The 24342-nt window shown below is 41.4% G+C and overlaps 1 protein-coding gene across 4 annotated transcripts in view; it reads right to left on the minus strand.

Annotated features, from left to right (window-relative positions):
- Positions 1-24342, minus strand: part of LOC115476616 (deoxyribonuclease-1-like) — a 100347-nt gene that overhangs the window by 49624 nt on the left and 26381 nt on the right. For 2 of the 4 annotated variants that reach the window (XM_030213086.1, XM_030213082.1), the window contains 2 exons: positions 21558-21705; positions 12572-12660 (listed from right to left, as the gene is read on the minus strand). In XM_030213086.1, coding sequence (XP_030068946.1) covers positions 12572-12660; positions 21558-21695 — 227 coding nt within the window. In that variant the 5' untranslated portion in view covers positions 21696-21705. Of the gene's footprint in view, positions 1-12571; positions 12661-21557; positions 21709-24342 lie in introns of all 4 variants that reach the window. The other 2 variants (XM_030213084.1, XM_030213083.1) reach the window with 1 other exon arrangement.

The following is a 24342-nucleotide window of genomic DNA, read 5'->3' on the forward strand; positions in this document are numbered from 1 at the left end:
TCATGCAAGCTGTTTCTCCAATGCCAGAAGGAGGGAAGTGCTTCCTGCAACCAGTACTTAAGTACGCATTTCTTTCCCAGTATATAAGCTTTGCTGAGTAACAAACATGAATTTTTGTCAGAGATCCCATAAGCCTCCCACTTATTCAACAAGACTCCTTTCCAAGAAAAGATTACATGTTGTCCAAACAGAGTCCCTAAATATCTGTGAATGGATCTCCAAAAAGCTTGAGCACCTCCATATCTCGAAAGGGCAAGTAAAAAAGTATTATCCCCCTGCTGACATTTGGGATATTGAGTAACAGCCACCCATTCTCCTCTAGCTGCCTGAGATTGTGAAATATATGCCCTGTGAAGTTGACTCTCCTGAAGTTCAGCATTACTAACCTGCTTCGGAATAGCCTTTATCAATTTTAAGAAATCCACCCCCTTCAGTTCATACCCATGGTTTTCACTCCAAGCCTCCTTAAGTGGGCCATACTCCCCGGGGGGTGGAAGAAGAGAATCAAATGCTCTGTGTAGGCCAGAAACTGAAACCGAACCAAAAACATCCCCTTGCAAAAAAGCACAACATTTCTGATCCAACTTTGCATGCAAAGCATCCTGGTCTAAACTAGAGCAGTAATGAATGATGTAGCTGTATATAAGCAAATTGGTCTTTGTGAGTTAAGGAAAGTCTCTGTTGTAAGTCCTGAAAACTATAAAAGCCCCCTTCCTCATTGAGAAAGTGATCAATCAAGACAATACCTTTTTTGGACCATCTTCTAAATAAACCTGATTCCATTCCTGGACTAAAATCAGCATTACCCTGACATGGTAACAGATCGCTAACATTCGAGTTTTGAATCCAGTACTTCAAGAGAATCTGCCAAATACCCCTCAAAGGCTGTAACAATATACTCCTATGACAGGATGAAGGGAGACTTTTAGACCTGGCTTGCAGAAGAAAATTTAAATGCCAGGGGTTATACAATGCCCTCTCCCAGCGCGTTGGAGTGAACTGCTCAGTATCAAACAACCACTCCCTGAGGTGTCGCAGAAGACAAGCTTGATTATAACGCCTAATACAAGGTAGTCCTAAACCTCAGAACAAAGAGCAGTGATTAAAGAGCAAATAAGTAATCTAATACAAAAAATAAGGCTCCAATCTCAAAATTTTGTGCTTTTGCAAAAAATGAAGAAAAAGCCCTCAGAAACCATGGATAATATATCTCAGGTTTAGTGCGTGGTTATGTTGCTGTAATAACTCACGCCACGATTCTATCACTGGGCAAAAAACTTCATTTTTGCATTAACAATTTGATAGCTTGTGATAAGGCTATGTATTCTTTTTCTCTTTTCTTATCTTTCTTCTTTTTTCTTATTCTTTGACAATCAAACAATATCTATTTCAACGATATCTATTTCAATGCATATTCATTGTACTTAGCTTTATATAGCTGGGCACTCTCCAATCTCAGTATTTGTTCGACGGGAACCCGTTTCGCCCAAAGTTAGGCTTCATCGGGAACGGAGTGCTTTCGTTAAACTGGAATCAAAATAGAAAAGACATTGTTGTCATGAAAAGAAATAAAGCTTAAGCACATTAAGTTATAGCTCGAGGTCTGTCATACTTTAGTGGAAGCTTGCAATGTTTCAAAAAAATGGCGCCTCGGCGTTCCTATGCTTCCAATTGTCTGAAATACTGATACGTATGTTGCATGATGACGTCGGAAAGATTCTAACCTATCAGTGAATTATGATATGTTTGGACTGCAGTACAACGTCAATAGAAATTGTACCAATCAATGGAGCTGTTAAGCCCGTTTGGCTCCAGAGTATCAAATTCAAATATCCATCTAGTTTCTCTTCTTAACAAAGCAAGTTTACGGTCCCCTCCTCTATAATGTGCTTCAACATGATCTATTGCGAAGCATTGTAATTCTTCAAATTTATGTTGGTGTGAAATACAATGTTCCACAATTGGTTCTTTGATAGCGCATCTGCGGATGTTGGATCTGTGTTCTGAAATTCTAACCCGCAATGGTCTTGTAGTCATGCCTATGTAGAGTTTTTACAAGGACAACTCAAGATGTATACCACATGGTTGGATGAACAATTTGTGAAGTGCACTAATTTATGGATTTTGTTTGTTTTAGGATTGATGACTTCTTTTGTCTGTTTGGTTATAGTGCATATTTGACAGTGTCCACATCTATAATGCCCTTGTGTTTTCTTGATGCTTGTAGTAAAGGGTCTTATGTCAGCGGGACTAATGATTTCTTTAATGTTGCTTGTCCTAGCATATGCAATGCGCAAATTGACATTCTCAAATGCATTGGTAGATCTTATTATGTCCCATCTGTTTTTTATCAAATTTGAAAGGAGAGGGCTGTGTTCATTGTGTTGCATGACCATTGTGAACATATTTTCTTCTGTTTGGTATGTTGGTTTTCTGGACATAAGTAGACTTCTATTATTGAATTTTGCTCTTCGATATGCTTTATTCAGAACAGTCTTAGTGTAGCCTCTCATTGATAGATCTTTCATTAGTTGTTTTGCTTGAAGTTTAAACGTAGAAGTATCTGTACAGATGCGTCTCAATCTCAGCATTTGGGAGAATGGAAGGCTGTCTTTAAGATGTCTGGGATGGCAGCTAGAGTTGTGCAGAAACGTGTTTCTGTCAGTGGTTTTCTTATATACTTTTGTGATAAATCTTTTGGAGACAATATTGACCTCAACATCAAGAAAATGTATTGATTCAGATGAATGCTGTTCTGTAAATTGGATATTGTGATTACAGCTATTTAGCCATATCATGAATTGTTGAAGACTGGACACTGTATCCCCCCAGAGCATAAAGATGTCGTCGATGAATCTCCACCAGTGTAATATTACTTCTTGAAAGGGAGATTTAGTAACCCAAGTGATTTCAAAATCCGACATGTATAAATTGGCTATGGATGGGGCAAACGTTGCTCCCATCGCCACGCCACTTGTTTGAAGATAAATTTTATCAAGAAACATGAAGTGATTCTCCTTCATGGCTATCCTTGCCAGTGTTAACAAAAATTCTGTTGGTATTGTGTGTGGTCTAGGTCTCATATCGAGAACTGATTGTATTGTATTTAAAGCCTCATCTTGGGGTATAGACTTGTATAGTGAAGATACGTGTAGGGTGACCATCAAGACATTGTTGTATTGTTCGAGGTTTATATTTTGAAGTTTACATAAAAAATGTGTGGTATCTTTGATGTAAGTTGGATATTTTGATACCTCTTCTTTAAGGAAAGCGTCTACGAAGGTAGATAGGGGTTCAAGGACTGAATTTCTACCAGACAGAATTGGTCTGCCTGGTGGATTGGTTAATTGTTTGTGTACTTTCGGTAGAAAGTACAATACTGGGGTAATAGGGTGTTTTGTACAGAGAAATAGATATTGTTTGATTGTCAAAGAATAAGAAAAAAGAAGAAAGATAAGAAAAGAGAAAAAGAATACATAGCCTTATCACAAGCTATCAAATTGTTAATGCAAAAATGAAGTTTTTTGCCCAGTGATAGAATCGTGGCGTGAGTTATTACAGCAACATAACCACGCACTAAACCTGAGATGAGGCTTTAAATACAATACAATCAGTTCTCGATATGAGACCTAGACCACACACAATACCAACAGAATTTTTGTTAACACTGGCAAGGATAGCCATGAAGGAGAATCACTTCATGTTTCTTGATAAAATTTATCTTCAAACAAGTGGCGTGGCGATGGGAGCAACGTTTGCCCCATCCATAGCCAATTTATACATGTCGGATTTTGAAATCACTTGGGTTACTAAATCTCCCTTTCAAGAAGTAATATTACACTGGTGGAGATTCATCGACGACATCTTTATGCTCTGGGGGGATACAGTGTCCAGTCTTCAACAATTCATGATATGGCTAAATAGCTGTAATCACAATATCCAATTTACAGAACAGCATTCATCTGAATCAATACATTTTCTTGATGTTGAGGTCAATATTGTCTCCAAAAGATTTATCACAAAAGTATATAAGAAAACCACTGACAGAAACACGTTTCTGCACAACTCTAGCTGCCATCCCAGACATCTTAAAGACAGCCTTCCATTCTCCCAAATGCTGAGATTGAGACGCATCTGTACAGATACTTCTACGTTTAAACTTCAAGCAAAACAACTAATGAAAGATCTATCAATGAGAGGCTACACTAAGACTGTTCTGAATAAAGCATATCGAAGAGCAAAATTCAATAATAGAAGTCTACTTATGTCCAGAAAACCAACATACCAAACAGAAGAAAATATGTTCACAATGGTCATGCAACACAATGAACACAGCCCTCTCCTTTCAAATTTGATAAAAAACAGATGGGACATAATAAGATCTACCAATGCATTTGAGAATGTCAATTTGCGCATTGCATATGCTAGGACAAGCAACATTAAAGAAATCATTAGTCCCGCTGACATAAGACCCTTTACTACAAGCATCAAGAAAACACAAGGGCATTATAGATGTGGACACTGTCAAATATGCACTATAACAAAACAGACAAAAGAAGTCATCAATCCTAAAACAAACAAAATCCATAAATTAGTGCACTTCACAAATTGTTCATCCAACCATGTGGTATACATCTTGAGTTGTCCTTGTAAAAAACTCTACATAGGCATGACTACAAGACCATTGCGGGTTAGAATTTCAGAACACAGATCCAACATCCGCAGATGCGCTATCAAAGAACCAATTGTGGAACATTGTATTTCACACCAACATAAATTTGAAGAATTACAATGCTTCGCAATAGATCATGTTGAAGCACATTATAGAGGAGGGGACCGTAAACTTGCTTTGTTAAGAAGAGAAACTAGATGGATATTTGAATTTGATACTCTGGAGCCAAACGGGCTTAACAGCTCCATTGATTGGTACAATTTCTATTGACGTTGTACTGCAGTCCAAACATATCATAATTCACTGATAGGTTAGAATCTTTCCGACGTCATCACGCAACATACGTATCAGTATTTCAGACAATTGGAAGCATAGGAACGCCGAGGCGCCATTTTTTTTTTGAAACATTGCAAGCTTCCACTAAAGTATGACAGACCTCGAGCTATAACTTAATGTGCTTAAGCTTTATTTCTTTTCATGACAACAATGTCTTTTCTATTTTGATTCCAGTTTAACGAAAGCACTCCGTTCCCGATGAAGCCTAACTTTGGGCGAAACGGGTTCCCGTCGAACAAATACTGAGATTGGAGAGTGCCCAGCTATATAAAGCTAAGTACAATGAATATGCATTGAAATAGATATCGTTGAAATAGATATTGTTTGATTGTCAAAGAATAAGAAAAAAGAAGAAAGATAAGAAAAGAGAAAAAGAATACATAGCCTTATCACAAGCTATCAAATTGTTAATGCAAAAATGAAGTTTTTTGCCCAGTGATAGAATCGTGGCGTGAGTTATTACAGCAACATAACCACGCACTAAACCTGAGATATATTATCCATGGTTTCTGAGGGCTTTTTCTTCATTTTTTGCAAAAGCACAAAATTTTGAGATTGGAGCCTTATTTTTTGTAGTAGTCCTAAACCTCCCAGTGCCCAATTATCATAGAGATATTCTAAGTGCATTTTTGGTTTCCTTCCACCCCAGAGGAATTTCCGACATAGCCTGTTTATTAATTGTAAATCCTTTCGTAACAAATGCAATGGCAAAACCTGCAGAACATAGAGCCAACGAGGGAAAATTATCATTTTGAAAAGATTAATCCTACCCATTAGTGAGATGGGTAGATGGCTCCATTTCTCAAAGTAATGCTTAGTGTCTTGTAACAACCTATCAATATTTAATCGATACAGCTTTGAAGTCTCCATGGCCAACTGCACCCCCAGAAAACAAAAAGAATCACCAGCCCATTTTAACGGAAAGCGTCCATGCCAACCTACACCCTGACCTCCTTGCCTCTGCACCGCCTCTGATTTGTCAAGATTTAACTTAAAACCAGAAACGTCCCCAAACTCTGTCATACATTCTAGCAAGGCCCCAACTGAAACTTAAGGATTAATCACATGAAATAGTAAATCATCAGCAAATACTGCTATTTTAAAGGTGTCAGTGCCCAGTTCAATACCCTGTATATCTGGATTCCTCTGAGTGTCTTGAATCAGGGGGTCCAAGGAAAAACAAACAAGAGAGGGGATAGCGGACAACCCTGTCTAGTACCTTGATATATGGAGAATGGTGAGGATAGCAGTCCATTTACCCACACCTGAGCCTGCAGGAAATAATACAAACCTCGAATCGCCTCCTGAAAATAACCGCATATTCCATAGACATCCAAAACACCAAATAGAAAGTCACAGACCACCCTATCAAATGCCTTTTTGGCATCAAAACTGATCAACATGGAGGGAATAGCTTGACCAGCCACTGTCTGTAGGGTAGCCAGAATCTTCCGCATATTTTAGTAATGTTGCTGACTTGCACAAAGCTCACTTGGGATTCCTCGATCATATCAGGAAGTATGCGAGATTACCGATTTGCCAGGACTTTCGCAAATAATTTAGCTTCATAATTAAGCAACGCAATCAGTCTATATGACTCTGGTTTCTACTTGTCACGACCTGGTTTAGGTAGAACGATGATCTGTGCTAGCCATAAAGATTCAGGCAGTTGTCTCTTTGCCACTATAGAGTTAAACATAGATGTCAATGGTGGGACAACCTCCCCTCTCAGCATCTTATAAAATTCTCCTCTATAGCCATCTGGTCCAGGGGTCTTATCTAGGGGTCCCTGTTGTATTGCCCAGGATATTTCCTCCTCTGTAAAAGGAGCATTAAGTATAGCCAAGCTGTCTGGGTCTAGTCAGTTGACATTCAGGCCAGAAAGATACATTGAACTCTCCAACGGGGGAGGGTTAGGGTACAAATATAATTGAGAATAATAATCTCTCATGATACAATTAATTTGAGTATCCCTGTTTACCAAAACCTCACTGGCAGAATGCGAGGACTCTATCTTGAAGGGATCCTGACGAGGATGGACTAAGCGGGCTAACAATCTATCACTCTTGTTTGAATGTTTGTACAACTGATATTTGAAATAAATGCACGATTTTTGGGTGTTATAATGAATCAACTCATTTAAGGTATGTTGGTTTCCAAAAGCTGAGTTCTGATCTGTGTGTTATGGTGAATCCCATAAGCATGTCTCAGACGTGTTACTTCCCTTTCCAAGCGAAGGAGCTCCCTATCTCTGGCCTTTTTTGATGATTGACATAGGCCTTGATCTCTCCCCTGAGCACCACTTTAGCTATGTCCCAGTATAAGATTGAAATTTCCCATCCCCATAAAGTCGAGCAAGAAACTTCCATTGGTAGCAGCGGGGAGATGCCCCAGGAAATTCTAAGCATGCAGTCACCATAGCATGATCCAAGATTTTAATGGGACCAATCTCCACTTCCCTTATAGCTGTAAACAGAGAGCGAGAGATGAACATGTAATCAATCCGGGGCATAATGGTGTGTGCCTGAGATAAATGGGTATAATTTCGGTCCAACGGATGCAGCATGTGCCAAACATCCACCAAATCCAGAATCTCATTCATCAATGTAGTACCCTGTGACTCATGGGTAGAACCTCTCAATTTTCCATGTGATCTATCTAACTCTGGGTCCCCCACTTCATTAAAATCCCTTCCTATCAAGAATGAAACCCCATCAAAGCTCTGAAGATGACGCAAGATCTGCTTATAGAAAATCTTGCTATACATATTTGGAGCATAAACATTACAGATAAGTAAGGGTTTGGCGTTCAATGGTTAAATGAACCAGCAAAAATCTACCCACATCATCATGAATTATTTTATGAGTAGTAAACTAAATCCCTTTCCTAATTAGTATTATGACACCTGCCTTTCTGGCTTGAGCCAGGGATTCAAAATAAGATCCCACCCACCAGCGACAGAGCTTTTGATGTTCTTTGGCATCCAGATGTGTTTCCTAAAGTACAGCAATGGACACCATCTTCAAATCATTGCTCAAAGCCCACCTCTTCAATGTCGCTTTCGGCACCTAATCACAACACCTCTACTCAGGAAATCTAGACTACCCCAACTTGACATTTCGTCCTTTAGATTGTAAGCTCTTCTGAGCAGGGACCGTCCTTAGTTATTAATTTGTACAGCGCTGCGTAACCCTAGTAGCACTCTAGAAATGTTAAGTAGTAGTAGTAGTGTTGAGTGCCTGAAGGATTTTCTGCCATTTTATAGGTGAGGAAATACCTCCTACATTCCAAGTTGCTACTTTAAGTGCCATTATGTAATAGCAGTAAACAAATTATCCAAAAGGTGATACCTACTCTTACTGGACGATAAGTGTATCCCAGCCAGTACTCTCACCACCCCAATCCTATTGTCATCCAGTGTAAATACTCCCGAATTGCGGTCTAGGATTCCCTGCCAATCACCTCCTTCCCACTCCTCTCCATAAAGTACTCAGCCATCTCTTCCCTCCTCCCTTCCTCTCTCCCTCCCTCATCCCCAACCCCATTCCGAAAGAGCATCTGAAATGCTCGACCTCCGTACCCCGTCCTCAGACCCCTTCTGGTGTATGCCAAACAAAACGTTAGGTAGGTTCCTGACATCCCCCCCCCCCCCCCCCCCCCCCCCCCCCCCACAGTCACACATTGCTCCCCAGACTACAGTGCTCAGTTCAGAAGAGAGGAAGAAGATAGAGGGACAAAAACACACACACACAATTTATGCACCTTTAACAATCTAACAGATATTTCCTTCTCATTCAAATTCTATTAATCTAAGAAATATGAGCTCAAGAATGTTCCAAAACACTGCGCCCCAGATGTCCGAGTTAATACACTAAAAGTCTCAAAGGTCATTTAGATGTACTGGGGCTTTTTCACTCCATTTGATTGACAAAGGCCTGAGCCACTGCCACTGTGTTATAGTAATGTACAAGTCCGTTGTAGTGGATCCACAACTTAGCTGGGTATAAAAGACTGAACTGTATTTGTAATTTATGTAATCGTTCACAAATTGAAGATAATTGCTTTCACTGCACAGAGACCTTGGTGGAGTAGTCCTGAAAGCATAAAATCTTGTGGCCTTCATAAGCCAGGGTTTTACCGCTTCTGAGAGCGGTCAATATCTCCATCTTGTGGTGATAATGAAGTAGCCGATGAATGACTACTCTAGGACGATCCTGGGTTGATCTTTTGAGCCCTATCCAATGAGCACATTCTATCTGTATAGAGCCTGCAGTACTCTGATGTTGCAAGAACCTAGGGAGCCATGTCTCCAGGAATTCCCTTAGTTCAGTATCTTGCACCGATTCCGCTACTCCAACCAATCTCAAATTGTTCCTGCGAGAGCGATTTTCCAGGTCATCAACCTTTTCTTCCAAAGAAGCTACAGTCTCCTGAAGACACTTGATTTCCAAGGCTGATTCGTGAGACGTCTCAATCTCTCCTATTCTCTGTTGAGCCTCTTATAGATCTTTGGTGAGAGTAGGAAACTGATGCTCCACGCCATCTAGTTTATCAATAATTTGCTGTAGTTGTGTACTCATGGCCTGTTCCATGGCCAGTCGGACTTCTGCAACAATTTCTGAAGCCCAAGCAGATCCCACCATAGGCGATGAAGGGGCACACTTCTCTGCCATCTTTGACCCTCCGCCGTGAGTCTTCTTCCCATCTTTTTTGGATCTTGCTGTAATTTCATTTTTGGCACACTTCTGATATTCACGTCTAGAAAATAATTTTTGTTTTCGGCCGTGCGTTTTGGATGTGCGCCAAGTGGCATTTTGCGCATATAGGTCCTTACTGCCCAGTTACTGTGTGAGAGTTTACCTCTAGGTCAATGGCTGGTGGTAAGGTCTGAGACCCAAAATTTTCGGCAAAAATTTTAAAAAGGCATTTTTTGTAGGTGCGCTGAAAAATGATTCTGCGCACACCCAAAACTCACACCTACACTACTGCAGACCATTTTTCAGTTCAGGACCCCTAAGTGCTGAATATTGGCACTTAGAGAGAGATGCACAAGAGTCCCTATAAGGCACTGATTGCTATTTACACCTCGGTAAGAATTACCGAGGTGGAAATAGCGAGTGATTCCCAAAGGAAATTGCATGCAAATGAGCTGCTTGCAAAAACAGTGAGCTGCTCAACCAGCTGCTAAGCAGTGCATGTGCAGAACAGCCAATCGCTAAGCCTAGCTGCTCTGCGCATGCTCAAACAGCATGTGGTACACACGGCTTTCATATATGCATACACTTTTTGGATCACTGCCACTGCTTACTGAAAGGCGCTTTTACACCAGATCTGCTGCAGTAGAGCTCAGGGCATATCAGCTGGACTGGCACAGCCTTTCTTTCTTTCCTACCTCCCTTGGAGATACTATATAGTCCATTTATAAAAGTGAGATCCAACCACTACCAACAACTCTTGACCGCCCATTAAAATTTCCCTGTAATAGGTCGGGACTGCTTCTGTGCATCATTTGGAAAATGGCTATCCAGCTCATTTTAGAAAGTGATCGCCGGCCATCTTCCGACACAAATCGGGAGATGGCCAGCAATCTCCTGAACCCGGTGAAATCGGTATAATTGAAAGCCGATTTTGACCAGGTTCAACTGCTTTCTGTCGCGGAGCCGGCGAAACATCAAGGGGGCGTGTCGGTAGGGTAGTGGCGGGACGGGGGCGTGCTCACGAGATGGCCTGATAATGGAAAAGAAAGCCAGGCTTGACGAGCATTTCGCCAGCTTTACTTGGTCCCTTTTTTTTCACGACCAAGCTTCAAAAAGGGGCCCCAACTGACCAAATGACCACCAGAGGGAATCAGGGATGACCTCCCCTTACTCCCCCAGTGGTCACCAACCCCCTCCCACCCAAAAAAAAAACATTTTTTTGGCAGCCTCAAATGTCATACCCAGCTCCCTGACAGCAGTATGCAAGACCCTGGAGCAGTTTTTAGTGGGTGCAGTGCACTTCAGACAAGTGGACCCAGGCCCATCCCCCCTACCTGTTAAAGCGAGCCCTCCAAAACCCACCAGAAACCCACTGTACCCACATCTAGGTGCCCCTTCACCCGTAATGGCTATGGGTTTTGGGGGGGCTCAGCAGACAAGGTAAGGGAGCTATGTACCTGGCAGCAATTTATGAAGTCCACTGCAGTGCCCCCTAGGGTGCCCGGTTGGTGTCCTGGCATGTCAGGGGGACCAGTGCACTACAAATGCTGGCTCCTCCCATGACCAAATGGCTTGCAATTGGCCGTTTTTGACATGGACGTCTTTGGTTTCGAAAATCGCCGAAAGTCAGAAACTTCCCTGTCTAGGGATGTCCAAATCTAGGGACTCCCAAATTTAAGGATTTGGACGTCTCTGATGGTATTTTCAAAACGAAAGATGGGTGTCCATCTTTTTTCAAAAATACGGGTTTCCCTGCCCCTACATTTAGCCATTTTGCATGGACCTCCAAATCGCAACTTGGACGTCCCTTTCAAAAATGCCCCTCCACATCATCTAAGATTAGAGGCTTCTTTTCAAACATTTTAGGAAGGCTTGAAAACATTCCTTTTCTCGGATGCTGTTTTGTAGATTAATTACATTCATTAAGGACTGGAGAGACAGATGACAAGGTGTGGAATTCACAGTCCGTACCCTATTACCCATACCAAAGAGTATGGATCAGTTTAGATTATTAACCCAATTGTTTTATTGCAATTGGACTATTGCAACCTCGCATATCTTGCCTCCTCCAAGTGTCTGTTGAAGAAGCTACAAACTATTCAGAATGTGACTATTCAGAATGTGGCAGTTCGATTAATTTTTTCACTTAAAAAGTTTGGCAGTATTTCAGGTTAGGATATTATTTTACTCTGGCTTCCAATGGAAGCCAGGGTGTAATTCAAATATTTTTGTCTTTGTTATAAGATTTTGTTTGGTCTTGCACTAGCATATTTGTATGAGCACTTTTTGCTGGTGAATACGAAACAAATCCATCATTCTAAGGTCTTTAACTTTTTTTTTTAGCTTTCCTTCTATAAAAGCTAAAAAAAGATTAAAGATAGTTGATTCTCTTTTTTCATATCAAGCTGCTTAGCATGGAATAGAATTTGCTGAAATTATTTCGGTCTCTTCTAACTATTTGGACTTCAGAAAAGGATTAAAAACTGTATTATTTTGTAAATTTAACTTGAAATCATGTTAAATTAGTCTGATTGTGGTTTTCACTTACTTGGAAGGTAATGTAGTCAGATAATGTCTGGTCTACTGTTATTGTAATCCACTTAGAACTAATCAGGTACAAGCAGGCTATAAATCCTTATATAATGTAATGTAAATCCTATTTCTTTTCTACTATTCTGGCTTCATCTATCTAGTTTCAATTGTAAACCGCTGTGAAGGTGTGGTGTTTCGCAGTATATCAGATATAAATAAAACTTGGAAACTATCAGCTGCCTGAACTGTGTTGTGACAAGATCCTGTTTATTTGGAAGAGGCTGCAAAATATTATTATTATTATTATTAATAAGATTCTCTGAGGAAACAGTACCTACTGAGATGGTCCATCAGCTTCTTCACAGCACTCAGATCAGTGTCTCGGACCTCCTGGATCAGAATGATGTCGTACCTTTGAATGATCTATAGAGACACAGATAAGGATAAAGTGTTAGCTTGACAGATGTGCTTTACTTGACAGATGTGGCTTCTCTTTCAGTTAAGGCCTTTTTTAAATTAGTACATGAGATATATTTGGGAGTCCTGGAGATTATCACCCTGGCTCTCCAGTTGACTGGATGCTTTTCAGGGGGTTTCTTCTGTCCTCCGGGGACCACAACCAGTCAATTATATGTGATGATTTTTGGGGCTGTTGCAAATGCATTCATTACATAAGATAATAAGAATACAAGTGTTGCCATACTGGGACAGACTGAAGGTACATCAAGCCCAGTATCTTGTTTCTAACAATGTTTAGTCCAGGTCACAAGTACCTGGCAAGAACCCAGAATAGTAAAACAGATTTTATGCTGTTTATCCTAGAAATAAGCAGTAGATTTTCCTAAGTCCATCTTAATAATGGCTTATAGACTTTTCTTTTAGGAAATTATCCAAACCTTTTAAAAACCCTGCTAAGCTAACTGCTTTTACCACATTCTCTGGCAACAAATTCTGGAGTTTAATTACACATTGAGTGAAGAAATATTTTCTCTGGTTTGTTTTAAATTTATTACTTAGTAGCTTAATTGCATGCCCAAGTAGTGGAGTTCACTGATTTGACCTGGGGAAGGCTGTTTTGCTGAAACGCAGCTCGTGTAGGGTCACTTGACTGCCTTTTCACTACATTATGGATTTGTTAAAGTACTTAAGTACAATTGGTAGTACTTTTACTTGTAAAAAATTTTTTTGCAATACTTTTTACTTGTAATGAGTTATATTTAAGCTATACTTTTGTACTTATTAAAAAAGTACAAATTTGGAAAGTATAAAAAAAAAAGTATTTTCCAACTCTCTTCTTCTCCGCCTCAGGATTTACAGGATTTCCAAGTGATGTCAGACACGGCTTGTAGCAGATACAGCCCGAACATCCGGGCTCGCACTAATAAATTACCATAGGAAACGTGTGGGACCCAGCTCTCTGCAGCGCCGCTACTGCTTCCTGCACCAGGCCTGCCTCCTCTGATGTACACTTATGAGATGGGCGCAGGAAGCACTAGCGGTGCTGCAGAGAGCTGGGTTCCACCTGTCTCCCAAGGTGCACAGTGGATGGGAGGGAAGAGAGAGAAATTAGGCAAGTCTGGATAGGTGGGGAGAGGGAGAGAGAGAGAGTGTGAGTGACAGAGATGGGGCAATACTGGATAAAAAGGGGCAGAAAAGCAGAGGATATGGCAGGGGTGGACAGACCATTTGGGCAACTGGACACTGCCCGAGGGCCTAGATGCCCGCTGCACACTACAGTCCTCCCTGGTCCTACCTTTAAAGACATGCCACTGGTGATCTAGTGGCCTCTGTGGGGGGGGGGGGGGGGGCATGTTCTTTCCTGCCTGTTGTGCTGCTGCTATTCCCCCCGCTTGACACTTCCGTACCTTAAAAATGGCGACACAGACTTCCTGCTGGCAGGCAGGGGAATAGCGGCAGCACAGCGGGCAGGAAAGAACATGCTCCCCCCCTACAGAGACCACTAGACCCAAAGGGCCCTTCAGGTAGGACTGGGGGCGTCAGCTGTGGCAGTAGAGGGGCAGCAGTGTGGTGGTTGGGGAGTGTTGGGCAGTGGCCAGGCAGGGGGCCCAGGCTACTCTCAGTCTTCCCTGGGCTATGGACTGGGAGAGAGAGAAATTGGGCAAGACTGGATAGGTGGGAAGGGAGAGAGAAACTAGTCAAGACTGGATGGGAGGGGAAGGACAGACAGAGAGTGACAGAGAGATGGGGCAATACTGGATAAAGGCAGGAAGAGAGACTGAGGCTATAGGCTGGGGAGAATAAGAGAAATTGGGCAAGACTGAATAGGTGGGGACATAGGGGTCAAGTGTACAGCGCTGCGTATGTCTAGTAGCACTATAGAAATGATAAGTAGTAGTAGTAGTAACTTTTCAAAATGATTGGGGATGCTAAATCCAATAGAAATTACCCCTCCCTGGACACACAGGGCTTGCTCAATATTGGGGGTGCTCAAGCACCCACATCACCCACAGAGCTGGAACAAATTGGTGTTGGAGTTGGTTATAGTGGAAGAAGTGAAGAAGACAGAAGAGAAAAAAATGACACATGGACAGGAGACCTTTGGAAAGAGAGTTAAAAGAAGGCAGGAAAGCAGTAACAAAAAAGAATTTTACATTTAATTTAGGATAAAGGGCCCTGACGCATTGTAGGCATGCTAACATTTTTAGTGCACACTAATGCTAGAGACACCTATATATTCCTATGAGTGTCTCTAGCATTAGTGCGTGCTAATTTTTAGTGTGCGCTTAAAAACGCTAGCACATCTTAGTAAACAGGGCCCAAAGTAATGCGGTAACAGTGTTAGTCCACTTTAGAAGTTAACAAATATAAATAAAAGAAAACAAATTTTGTAACAATAATTTTATTGTTGAGAACAACGAGGGTGTTGGCTGCTAATGATCCTTCCTACTTGACTTGATTTTGGGTCAATGTTTTCTGTTAAACCGTGTACGAGGCAAGTTGTATAATAAGGGAGGTGTATAAGTTGGATGGTTATTTCCAGTGTGTTTTTTATAACGAAAAAAGGTGCTGGTACTCAAATGCCAGGCCACCCTTCAGGGGTGGGGTGATTACTGATGGACCCACCCCACAATAGCCAGGCCCCCTGAAACTAATCACAGAATCTATGACAAGGCAGAATTGGTGTGTAGAGCCTAAGCTCTTTCATTAAAACTTGGGGACCATGGGTCAATTTTAGCAGACAATGGAAAAGGTGCCAGTACTCAGTACCCCCAAGTACCCCCTCAAAAAAAGCCCTGGTTATTTCTATCTGAGGTTTTATACATGAAGATGTACATTGTAAGGGGTGATCCCGATGTTGCATGTTGTATATGTGCATTTTTCCTTGCCAATAAAAATGATTAACAAAAAAAAAAAATAAGATGACACCTTTATATTGGACTATATACAATTTTTTAAACTAACATCTGGAGACCAAAACCTACTTTTTCAGGTCGGGACAGTATAGTGCTGTTATACTCTGCTTGTCCTGACTTAAGGAAGGAGGTTTTCGCCTCCAAAAACTAGTCAAAAAATGTAATGTTAGTCCAATAAAAATGTATCACTTATTTTCTGTTTTTGTTTATTTGTTAATTTTTAATGTAGCAATTGGAATATGTAAGTTTTTGAAATTTACATCTGCTCTTTATTTTGCACAGTACAAAGGGATGTGTAACTCTTTCTGTTTCATTGGTTTGCACTGTATGCAGAGTATGGCTTCTTGAAGGTTCAGTTTAATTTTTGTCTACATTTTTCTATTTTTAGTTTGTGGTTACTTATTCTATACTTTATGAGTGGCTACCTCTGTTCATGTGTGAAAAAGGCTGGTTATTATGTTAGCATCGTGTCTGTGTAGGACTGATCTATACTAATCCAGCTTGTTTTGTTTTCCAATAGGTGTATTAATGTTTGGGGTTTTCTTTTTTCTAGGAAAGAACTTGTGTGACCCACTGGAAGTTTGCTTGTAAACATACTAGATTCAGTGGCCCAACTTGTTAAGAATTTACTTTGTAGTAAAAAAGTAGTTTAACAGCTGCACTTTATTACTTTTACTTGAGTATTTTTTTTTATAAGACTTTCTACTTTTACTTCACTACTTTTGAAGCCAGTACTTTTAAAAAGTAACAAATCCATCATCTCTGGCTGTGCGCTGATGCCTACATGAGGCTTCACATACACTTAACTCTTGCGCAAAACTCATTTTTACATTGGGCTCCTACAGAATTGTGCACTAAAGCCAAGGTAGGCTGTGCACAAAGTTTCACATACTTTATTGCATCTGCCCCTCTGTTGGGTCTCTCAGATACTGTCCTCTTAAAGGATCCCTTTGCATTAGATGGTATGTGCCCAGGTCTGGTGCAATGGCATTTGATGTCCTAGGCAGACTTTTAGCCTTGCACCCATCAAATCTTTCATGCCTCTGAGATCACCCTTAAATTTTCAATTAAACTCAACAATCATGATTATCACAACATCAGCCAACCTGGAACAATCCTGTAAAAATGGATAGACTGACATCAGAATTATAAATATTAAATTTTGTTTTGTATGTACATACATAATGAGTGTTAAGATTAGAATAAAAATGGATTTATAAATTAAACAGTTTGGGGCCTTCAGGAGTGGAGGAGTAGCCTAGTGGTTAGTGCAGCGGACCTTGATCCTGGGGAACTGGGTGAATTCCCACTGCAGCTCCTTGTGAGTCTGAGCAAGTCACTTAACCCTCCATTGTCCCAGGTACAAATAAGTACCTGTATATAATATGTAAACCACTTTGAATGTAGTTGGAAAAACCACAGAAAAACAGTGTATTAAGTCCCATTCCATTTCCCTATATTGATTGGAGAGTGTTTCTATGATGTGTTTATACTGGTGAGCTTTGATTGGCTCCCCAGTTTCTGGGCATCCTATTTATGATTGGCACCATTTTGAATTTTCTATACCAGTGGTGGATGTAGACTGACAGATACTGGTGGGCGGCCTGGGCACATTTTTATGAGAAACTAGTAAAAAAGGCCCGTTTCTGTTTGAAAGGAAACGGGCGCTAGCAAGGTTTTCCTCTGAGTGTGTATGTTTCAGAGAGTGACTGTGTGAGAGAGGCTTCTGTTCCTGCTGCTGTGCATTCCCCATGTTGTGCTGATTCGCTGCTCCCTGTATCGTGGCTCCGCCCCTCTCCCTTCTACTGGCCAATCTGATGTGGGTTGTGTGACATCACTATTATCTACTCCAACATGATCCACGGTTCCAGGCAGCCTCAGAATGTTGGAGGTGAGAATTATTATATAGGATATGTTTTTTTATTAAGAAATTGAAATAGTCACAGAAACAGAGTAGTTTTGCAAGAACCAATATTATACCCCTCCCAAACAACCTTCACCCACCCCTCCCCATTACTGGACACATTAAAAAAAAATTTTGGTCATGAGTTTGAAACTTTTCATTCACTTGTTCTTTTATGCTTTTGTAGTGATTTTGCACATGTGTCATGTGGATGACTTTGGAAGCTTCTCCTGATGAAGCTATTTGGTGAAATGGACGGCTCCATAGAGAATAAATCTAAGTTTCCATATAAAAGATAAGTGTGCATTTGTTGAGTTTAAAATGACTATGACTGTTTTGAAAAGTATTATATCTATATGGACATTTAATGAGTTTGATATTTTATTGCTAAGAGAAGTTTTTTGACTGATGATGTGTCTTCTGTGAGACTTTCTGGCATTTGATACAAGCTGGTAAGTGCCACTGAAGTCTTTTTCTCCTCATTTATAATCTTACAGTGATTGGTAGAGTGATTTTTTTTTTGTTTAACTCACAATTTTTGCTTTACTTTTGTAATTTCCACAAGCCACTTACCCAGGTAAATGTCTGCTTAGTACATAAGTACATAAGTAATGCCACACTGGGAAAAGACCAAGGGTCCATCGAGCCCAGCATCCTGTCCACGACAGCGGCCAATCCAGGCCAAGGGCACCTGGCAAGCTTCCCAAATGTACAAACATCCTATACATGTTATTCCCGGAATTGTGGATTTTTCCCAAGTCCATTTAGTAGCGGTTTATGGACTTGTCCTTTAGGAAACCGTCTAACCCCTTTTTAAAATCTGCCAAGCTAACCGCCTTCACCACGTTCTCCAGCAACGAATTCCAGAGTTTAATTACGCGTTGGGTGAAGAAAATTTTTCTCCGATTTGTTTTAAATTTACTACACTGTAGTTTCATCGCACGCCCCCTAGTCCTAGTATTTTTGGAAAGCGTGAACAGACGCTTCACATCCACCTGTTCCACTCCACTCATTATTTTATATGCCTCTATCATGTCTCCCCTCAGCCGTCTCTTCTCCAAGCTGAAAAGCCCTAGCCTCCTTAGTCTTTCTTCATAGGGAAGTCGTCCCATCCCCGCTATCATTTTAGTCGCCCTTCGCTGCACCTTTCTTGAGATGCGGCAACCAGAATTGAACACAATACTCAAGGTGCGGTCGCACCATGGAGTGATATAACGGCATTATAACATCCTCACACCTGTTTTCCATACCTTTCCTAATAATGCTTATCCAAGTAAATGAGCTATTTGACAATGTAACAGAAGACAAAAGAAGAACAATCCTTTACAGAAACAAAGAATACCAAACACAGCGAAGGTGACATTACATCCAATACCAAGGTGTAAAAATGGACTTTATTTGATAGGCTGAATCAAGACCTACACAAATTGTGTTTTGGCCATAGGGCTTTCCTCAGGATTTTCTGTGAAACCGCCACAGTGCTACTGAATGACAGCATTGCTGTAGTCAGAGTAATAGTGTCGCTATAGTATAAACTTCACATACTATTTCTACAAAAACGATGAGGCAAGATGCCAACAAAGTAAAGTGATATCACGCCAAACTAACGATCCAGTCCTGCCCTCCTTGTGGGTGAAAATACATGCTGATGATTTCTGAGTTGTCTGACCGTCAGAACCTATTGTTTTGCTTTGACTGCAGCTGTTCTGTGCCGCCCCTCCCCCTCAGATGCTGCCTCCCTAGGCGATCACCTAGTTGGCCTAATGCTTAAGCCAGCACTGTGTGTGCCAAGTGATAGTGGTGCCTCTACAGGCTTGACAATATGCTTAAGGAGGGCTGAAGATTTTTAGGAAGGTTTCAGCTGCCAGAGTACTATGGAATAGTCTGAAGAGGGATTGAATCTGTGTCTCTGATTGTAAACCATGATGTATCTCATAGGGAAACTAGGGCTGCTGAGAGAGTGAGCTGGGCCCCCCGCCCGAGGTACCTCGGTTGGCCTCGCCAGCTGCAGGCAGATCAGCTCCTTCCTCTGCCCAGCATTGCCTGCCCCTGTGGCTGCTTTCCTCAGGTCGCACATGCTCGGTCTCAAAACTGAGCATGCGTGGCCTGAGGGCCCAGCAACTGCTAGGCGGGCAATGCAAAGGGGGCCCGGCGCTAGAGTTTTCTCTCTCCTGCTCCTGTGGGACGTGATCACCCGGGTCCTGTCAGGAGCAGGAGAGAGAGAGACCCTGGCACCGGGCCCCCCTTGGAGGCCTAGGCCCGGGGAAATTTGCCTCCCTGCCCCCCCCCTCAGTGGCCATGATGGAAACTTGTGCAAAAAACAGAAGAAACCAGTCTTCACAAAAAATAACAACAAACAAAACAGTGAAGAGGACAAACAAAAGAAAAAAGACAAAATAAGAAAAAATAAAAAAATAATAATGAAAGAACACAAAAAAAATTCCAAGTATATATAAAAAAATGTAAGGCGTCAACACTTGGTTTTTGAAATTAAAAAATAAACTTTATTTATCAATGGATAGCAGGGAGAAAGGGACTCGACACAGCTGTGTTTCGGCCATACAGGCCTGCGTCAGGAGTCTTCTCACTGTATGCTGATCTTATATACTATCCAAATGGGGAGGGAATGTATATATCTATTTGGTGATAAATGTACTATTTGGTCCTTCCCTTCTATGTTAATAATGTAAGATATATATTTCTTAATTTGTCTGCCATCTCTTGGTTCTAATTTCATTGGAATTCATATTTTATAAGAATTAAACTTTGAAGTCAGAATACAGGTTATCTAGTTTCCACCACCTCGTTCCTTCGTTAAAAGAAAAACTGACAAATAAAAAATTGTACCCCCAGATTTGGGGAAACAGGAGCCCCTAAGAAAAGAGTCCCTGGCCATTACAGCTTTAGATCGTCATGGGAAATCCAGCCTGGGCAACGCCCAGATGTGAGCAGCCTGTGGTGTAGGAAAGGTTCCGACAGCTTGGATTTAAAAAATTTGCTGGAAACGGTCCTGAGTAACTCTGGAACGTTCATAGTAGCCCCGAAGTTCCAGAGTTACTCAGGACCGTTTCCAGCAAATTTTTTAAATCCAAGCTGTCGGAACCTTTCCTACACCACCGGCTGCTCACATCTGGGGCGTTGCCCAGGCTGGATTTCCCATGACGATCTAAAGCTGTAACGGCCAGGGACTCTTTTCTTAGGGGCTCCTGTTTCCCCAAATCTGGGGGTACAATTTTTATTTGTCAGTTTTTCTTTTAATGAAGGAACGAGGTGGTGGAAACTAGATAACCTGTATTCTGACTTCAAAGTTTAATTCTTATAAAATATGGATTCCAACAAAATTAGAACCAAGAGATGGCAGACAAATTAAGGAATATATATCTTACATTATTAACATAGAAGGGAAGGACCAAATAGTACATTTAACACTGAATAGATATACACATTCCCTCCCCATTTGGATAGTATATAAGAACAGCATACAGTGAGAAGACTCCTGACGCAGGCCTGTATGGCCGAAACAGCTGTGTCGAGTCCCTTTCTCCCTGCTATCCATTGATAAATAAAGTTTATTTTTTAATTTCAACAACCAAGTGTTGACGCCTTACATTTTTTTATATATACTTGGAATTTTTTTTGTGTTTTTTTATTATTATTTTTTTATTTTTTTCTTATTTTGTCTTTTTTCTTTTGTTGGTCCTCTTCGCTGTTTTGTTTGTCATGATGGAAACTCTGCATATAGAAGTGTAAAGGGAAGAATGTGGGACTGCTCCTTGCTGAGAGAGTTTATATTTTCTGCTGAATTTTTATGGCAATTGAAATAGATCAGATGAGCTACTGAAAATTCTGGAGAGTCTACCAAAATGCTGGTAAGTTGGGAGGACTGGTAAAAGGCATGGCCATCCTTTGGAAAGTCGTAGGATTACTGTATGGCAGTCACATGCAGGATACAAATAGATATCACCTGCTCAGTTATTTCTGAGCCCCTTGTTTAACACAGGGAATTGTGTTGGTTTGCCTCAAAAGATGTAGCTGGTACTTACACTGACAATAATGTTAGCGGTATCCGGGTTGTCCATCTTGGAGTCTCCAAACCATTTGATGTTGAAGGCTCCTATTTTCAGAGCAGCTGCTGTGCTGAGCAGGTAATTCAAGGAGAACAAAGCCAAGAGCTGCCTCATGGTGTTTCGTCTGCTGTGTCAAGAGGAGAAGAGGACACAAGGGTAATATCTCATTAAGCCCCAGAGGGAACCAAAGCATCACTTCCAGAGCACTAGAGTTCCTTACTTCTATTTTAATTATTAAAAAATCATTTGTATGGTACATACCAGGTATACATGGATATAGACTTACATAGTTGATTTGGCTGAAAGATGATTAGAGGTCCTTGAGTCCAACTGTCTTGTGGTTGCCTCACAGCTCTCTTTACGAGGTCATTGGAAGGCAAAAAAAAATCTGCACAACTGTAACCAGTTGTGCAACAGTGAAAAACATTTTCTTCCTGACCTCTGTTTTGGTAATTGGTGTAAGGCCTTGGATCTGTACTTTTCCTAAGTACCCACAAATAGCTTTTTCCATCAAAACATTTTAAGCTATCTCTCAAATATATTCAATGTAGACACTCTAGCCCTTACTCAGTAAAGATAGGCATAGCATGAGGAAAAGGTCCTTTCAATATAAGCAGTGGTATGCCGGAGTCGGCTCTCATGGGATAGTGAGAGCCATTTGGTAAGTTTTTAAGAATTTTGGGAGCTGGTTGTTAAAGTAGGCCCTGGTGTGGCTAATTTAACAACCAGCTCCAAAAATTTTTACTTCACTGGCGGGGATGCCAAGCCACACCAGCCAAGTAAATGGACTGCTGCTGCTCCCCACTGCTTGTTTCTGGCTCTGAGTGGCATGCTGGGACTTCTCACACGTGGTTTCCCAGCATGCTGCTCAGAGCCAGAAACAAGCAATGGGGAGCGGCAGCAGTCCATTTTAATTGGCTGGTTTGGCTCCGCATTCCTGCCACAAAGATATGCCTAGTGTGCTCACACGGGGGGTGGTAGAGAAGAATGCATTACCCCCCCCCCCCCAGTCCACCTCTGGGCCCCCGCAAATTGCAGGGCTGGCTACACCCGGAGAGAGAGCCCGGTGTTAAAAATTTACCAGCACACTACTGAGTATAAGGCTAATGTCCCATAATTTCTGTGCCCTTTGAGGAAGAAACTCCTTCTTCTGAAGCTGGAGAAATCTATTACACCTTAACCTTAGAGTAGGGGTGGTCAACCATAGTCTTCGAGGGTGACAACCCAGTTGAGTTTTCTGTGGATTCCCTGCTGCAGCCTTGGTATGTGGGACGCTGTGCCCTCATGTTTATTCTTTGCTATGGACTGGTTCTATCCAACCAGAGATCTGGTGCCTGCAGATGGACAGTATCCCCCAGATTCTATATATGGCATCCAGAATTGGGCACGCTTCCGAGATGCACTAATGAGCTGTTAACCATCAATGATTGGACCACCAGGGAATGGGCATGTAAGCCCAATAACATTGGTGGGGGGAAGGGGCTTGCTTCTCCGGGGGGGGGGGGGGGATGGAGAGAAGAAGGGGGATTCAGTGTGGGCAGGTCTTGCCTTGGATCTAGGGGGCAGGAGGTGGGTATTATGCTCTACTTCTGGAGGGGAGGGATGGGGAATTGGAAGTGGTGGGTGTACAAGCTCCGGGGGGAGGATCAGAAGGGGGGATTGTCATGACCCGAAAGCTTAACTGGGTCTAATATTCAAACTGGTTGCCTTTGCTGCATAAAGTTTGGGCAGCCTTTTTTCTGTCCTAACTTTACGCAGTTACTCAGCCAGTCAGCAGATTGAAAATCTCTGCTAGTCACCAGCTTTACTTTGCTCTGACTCCGTCCTAACTCTGCCTCTGCACCACCCACAAACTAGCCGGTTTTGGTATGGGTGGTTAGAGGGAATATTCAGCGGTACTGTCCAGTATATTAACGTATGCTTCTATCTGATGCTTTCATTTCCTTCCATAGTGGGCAAACAGCATGGCTTCAAGGACTGCAAACTGTCATTTCAACAGACGACATACAAGCCGGACAGAGTGATGCAGGAAATGATGGCAGATAAAAATACTAGTAGTGTACAGCCAGAAAGGTTTTGTTTCCTGTGTCATTTACAGGAATGTTCATTTTGTTTGAGGTGTTTTTTTGACATTTTGGCATTACAGGAGCAATGTTGTTAACAGTGTGTGCTCTTTTGGAAAGACTGCATGCTATGGACGACAAACAAAAAACAGAAAATGTTAAATTTATTCTGCTTGTTTTCATTTGACAATGATAGGAAACAACAAGGGATAGTCATTGACATTTCCTATGTAATTTCAAATGAATGCACATCCTTCCTAAAAACCAGTGGGTTCATCCAGTCTACCCAGTTTCCGTCTTTTCAGTTTTCTATCACTGTGGGTAAATAAGTGCATACATCGAAAGGTCATTGTTACATGCTGTTTTGATGGTGAAATAGTCAATCATTTTTAATTTCTTAGCAAATTTAAATAGTGCCACTCTTGTGTTAAAAGTGTTGCATCTAGGATTGAGACAAAAGATAACATTTTTTGCTGTATTTGGATTTCTGTCCTATTGAGGACTTCATCTGAAATATTTACTATTCTGTCTAAAATCTATCTAGACTTTTTTTCTAATTCCTTTTCTGTAACTTGTTCTGTGGTAGGTTGGTCTTCCTCTCCCATAATTATAGCAGTTCCAGATCTTCACATATTTTTGACTTGTCCTCTGAACCCTGTTCCTAAATTTAGCTGTCCCAGATGTCTGTTAATATTAGG

This window comes from Microcaecilia unicolor, chromosome 8 (assembly GCF_901765095.1).
Source record: "Microcaecilia unicolor chromosome 8, aMicUni1.1, whole genome shotgun sequence".
Taxonomy (NCBI): Eukaryota; Metazoa; Chordata; class Amphibia; order Gymnophiona; family Siphonopidae; genus Microcaecilia; species Microcaecilia unicolor.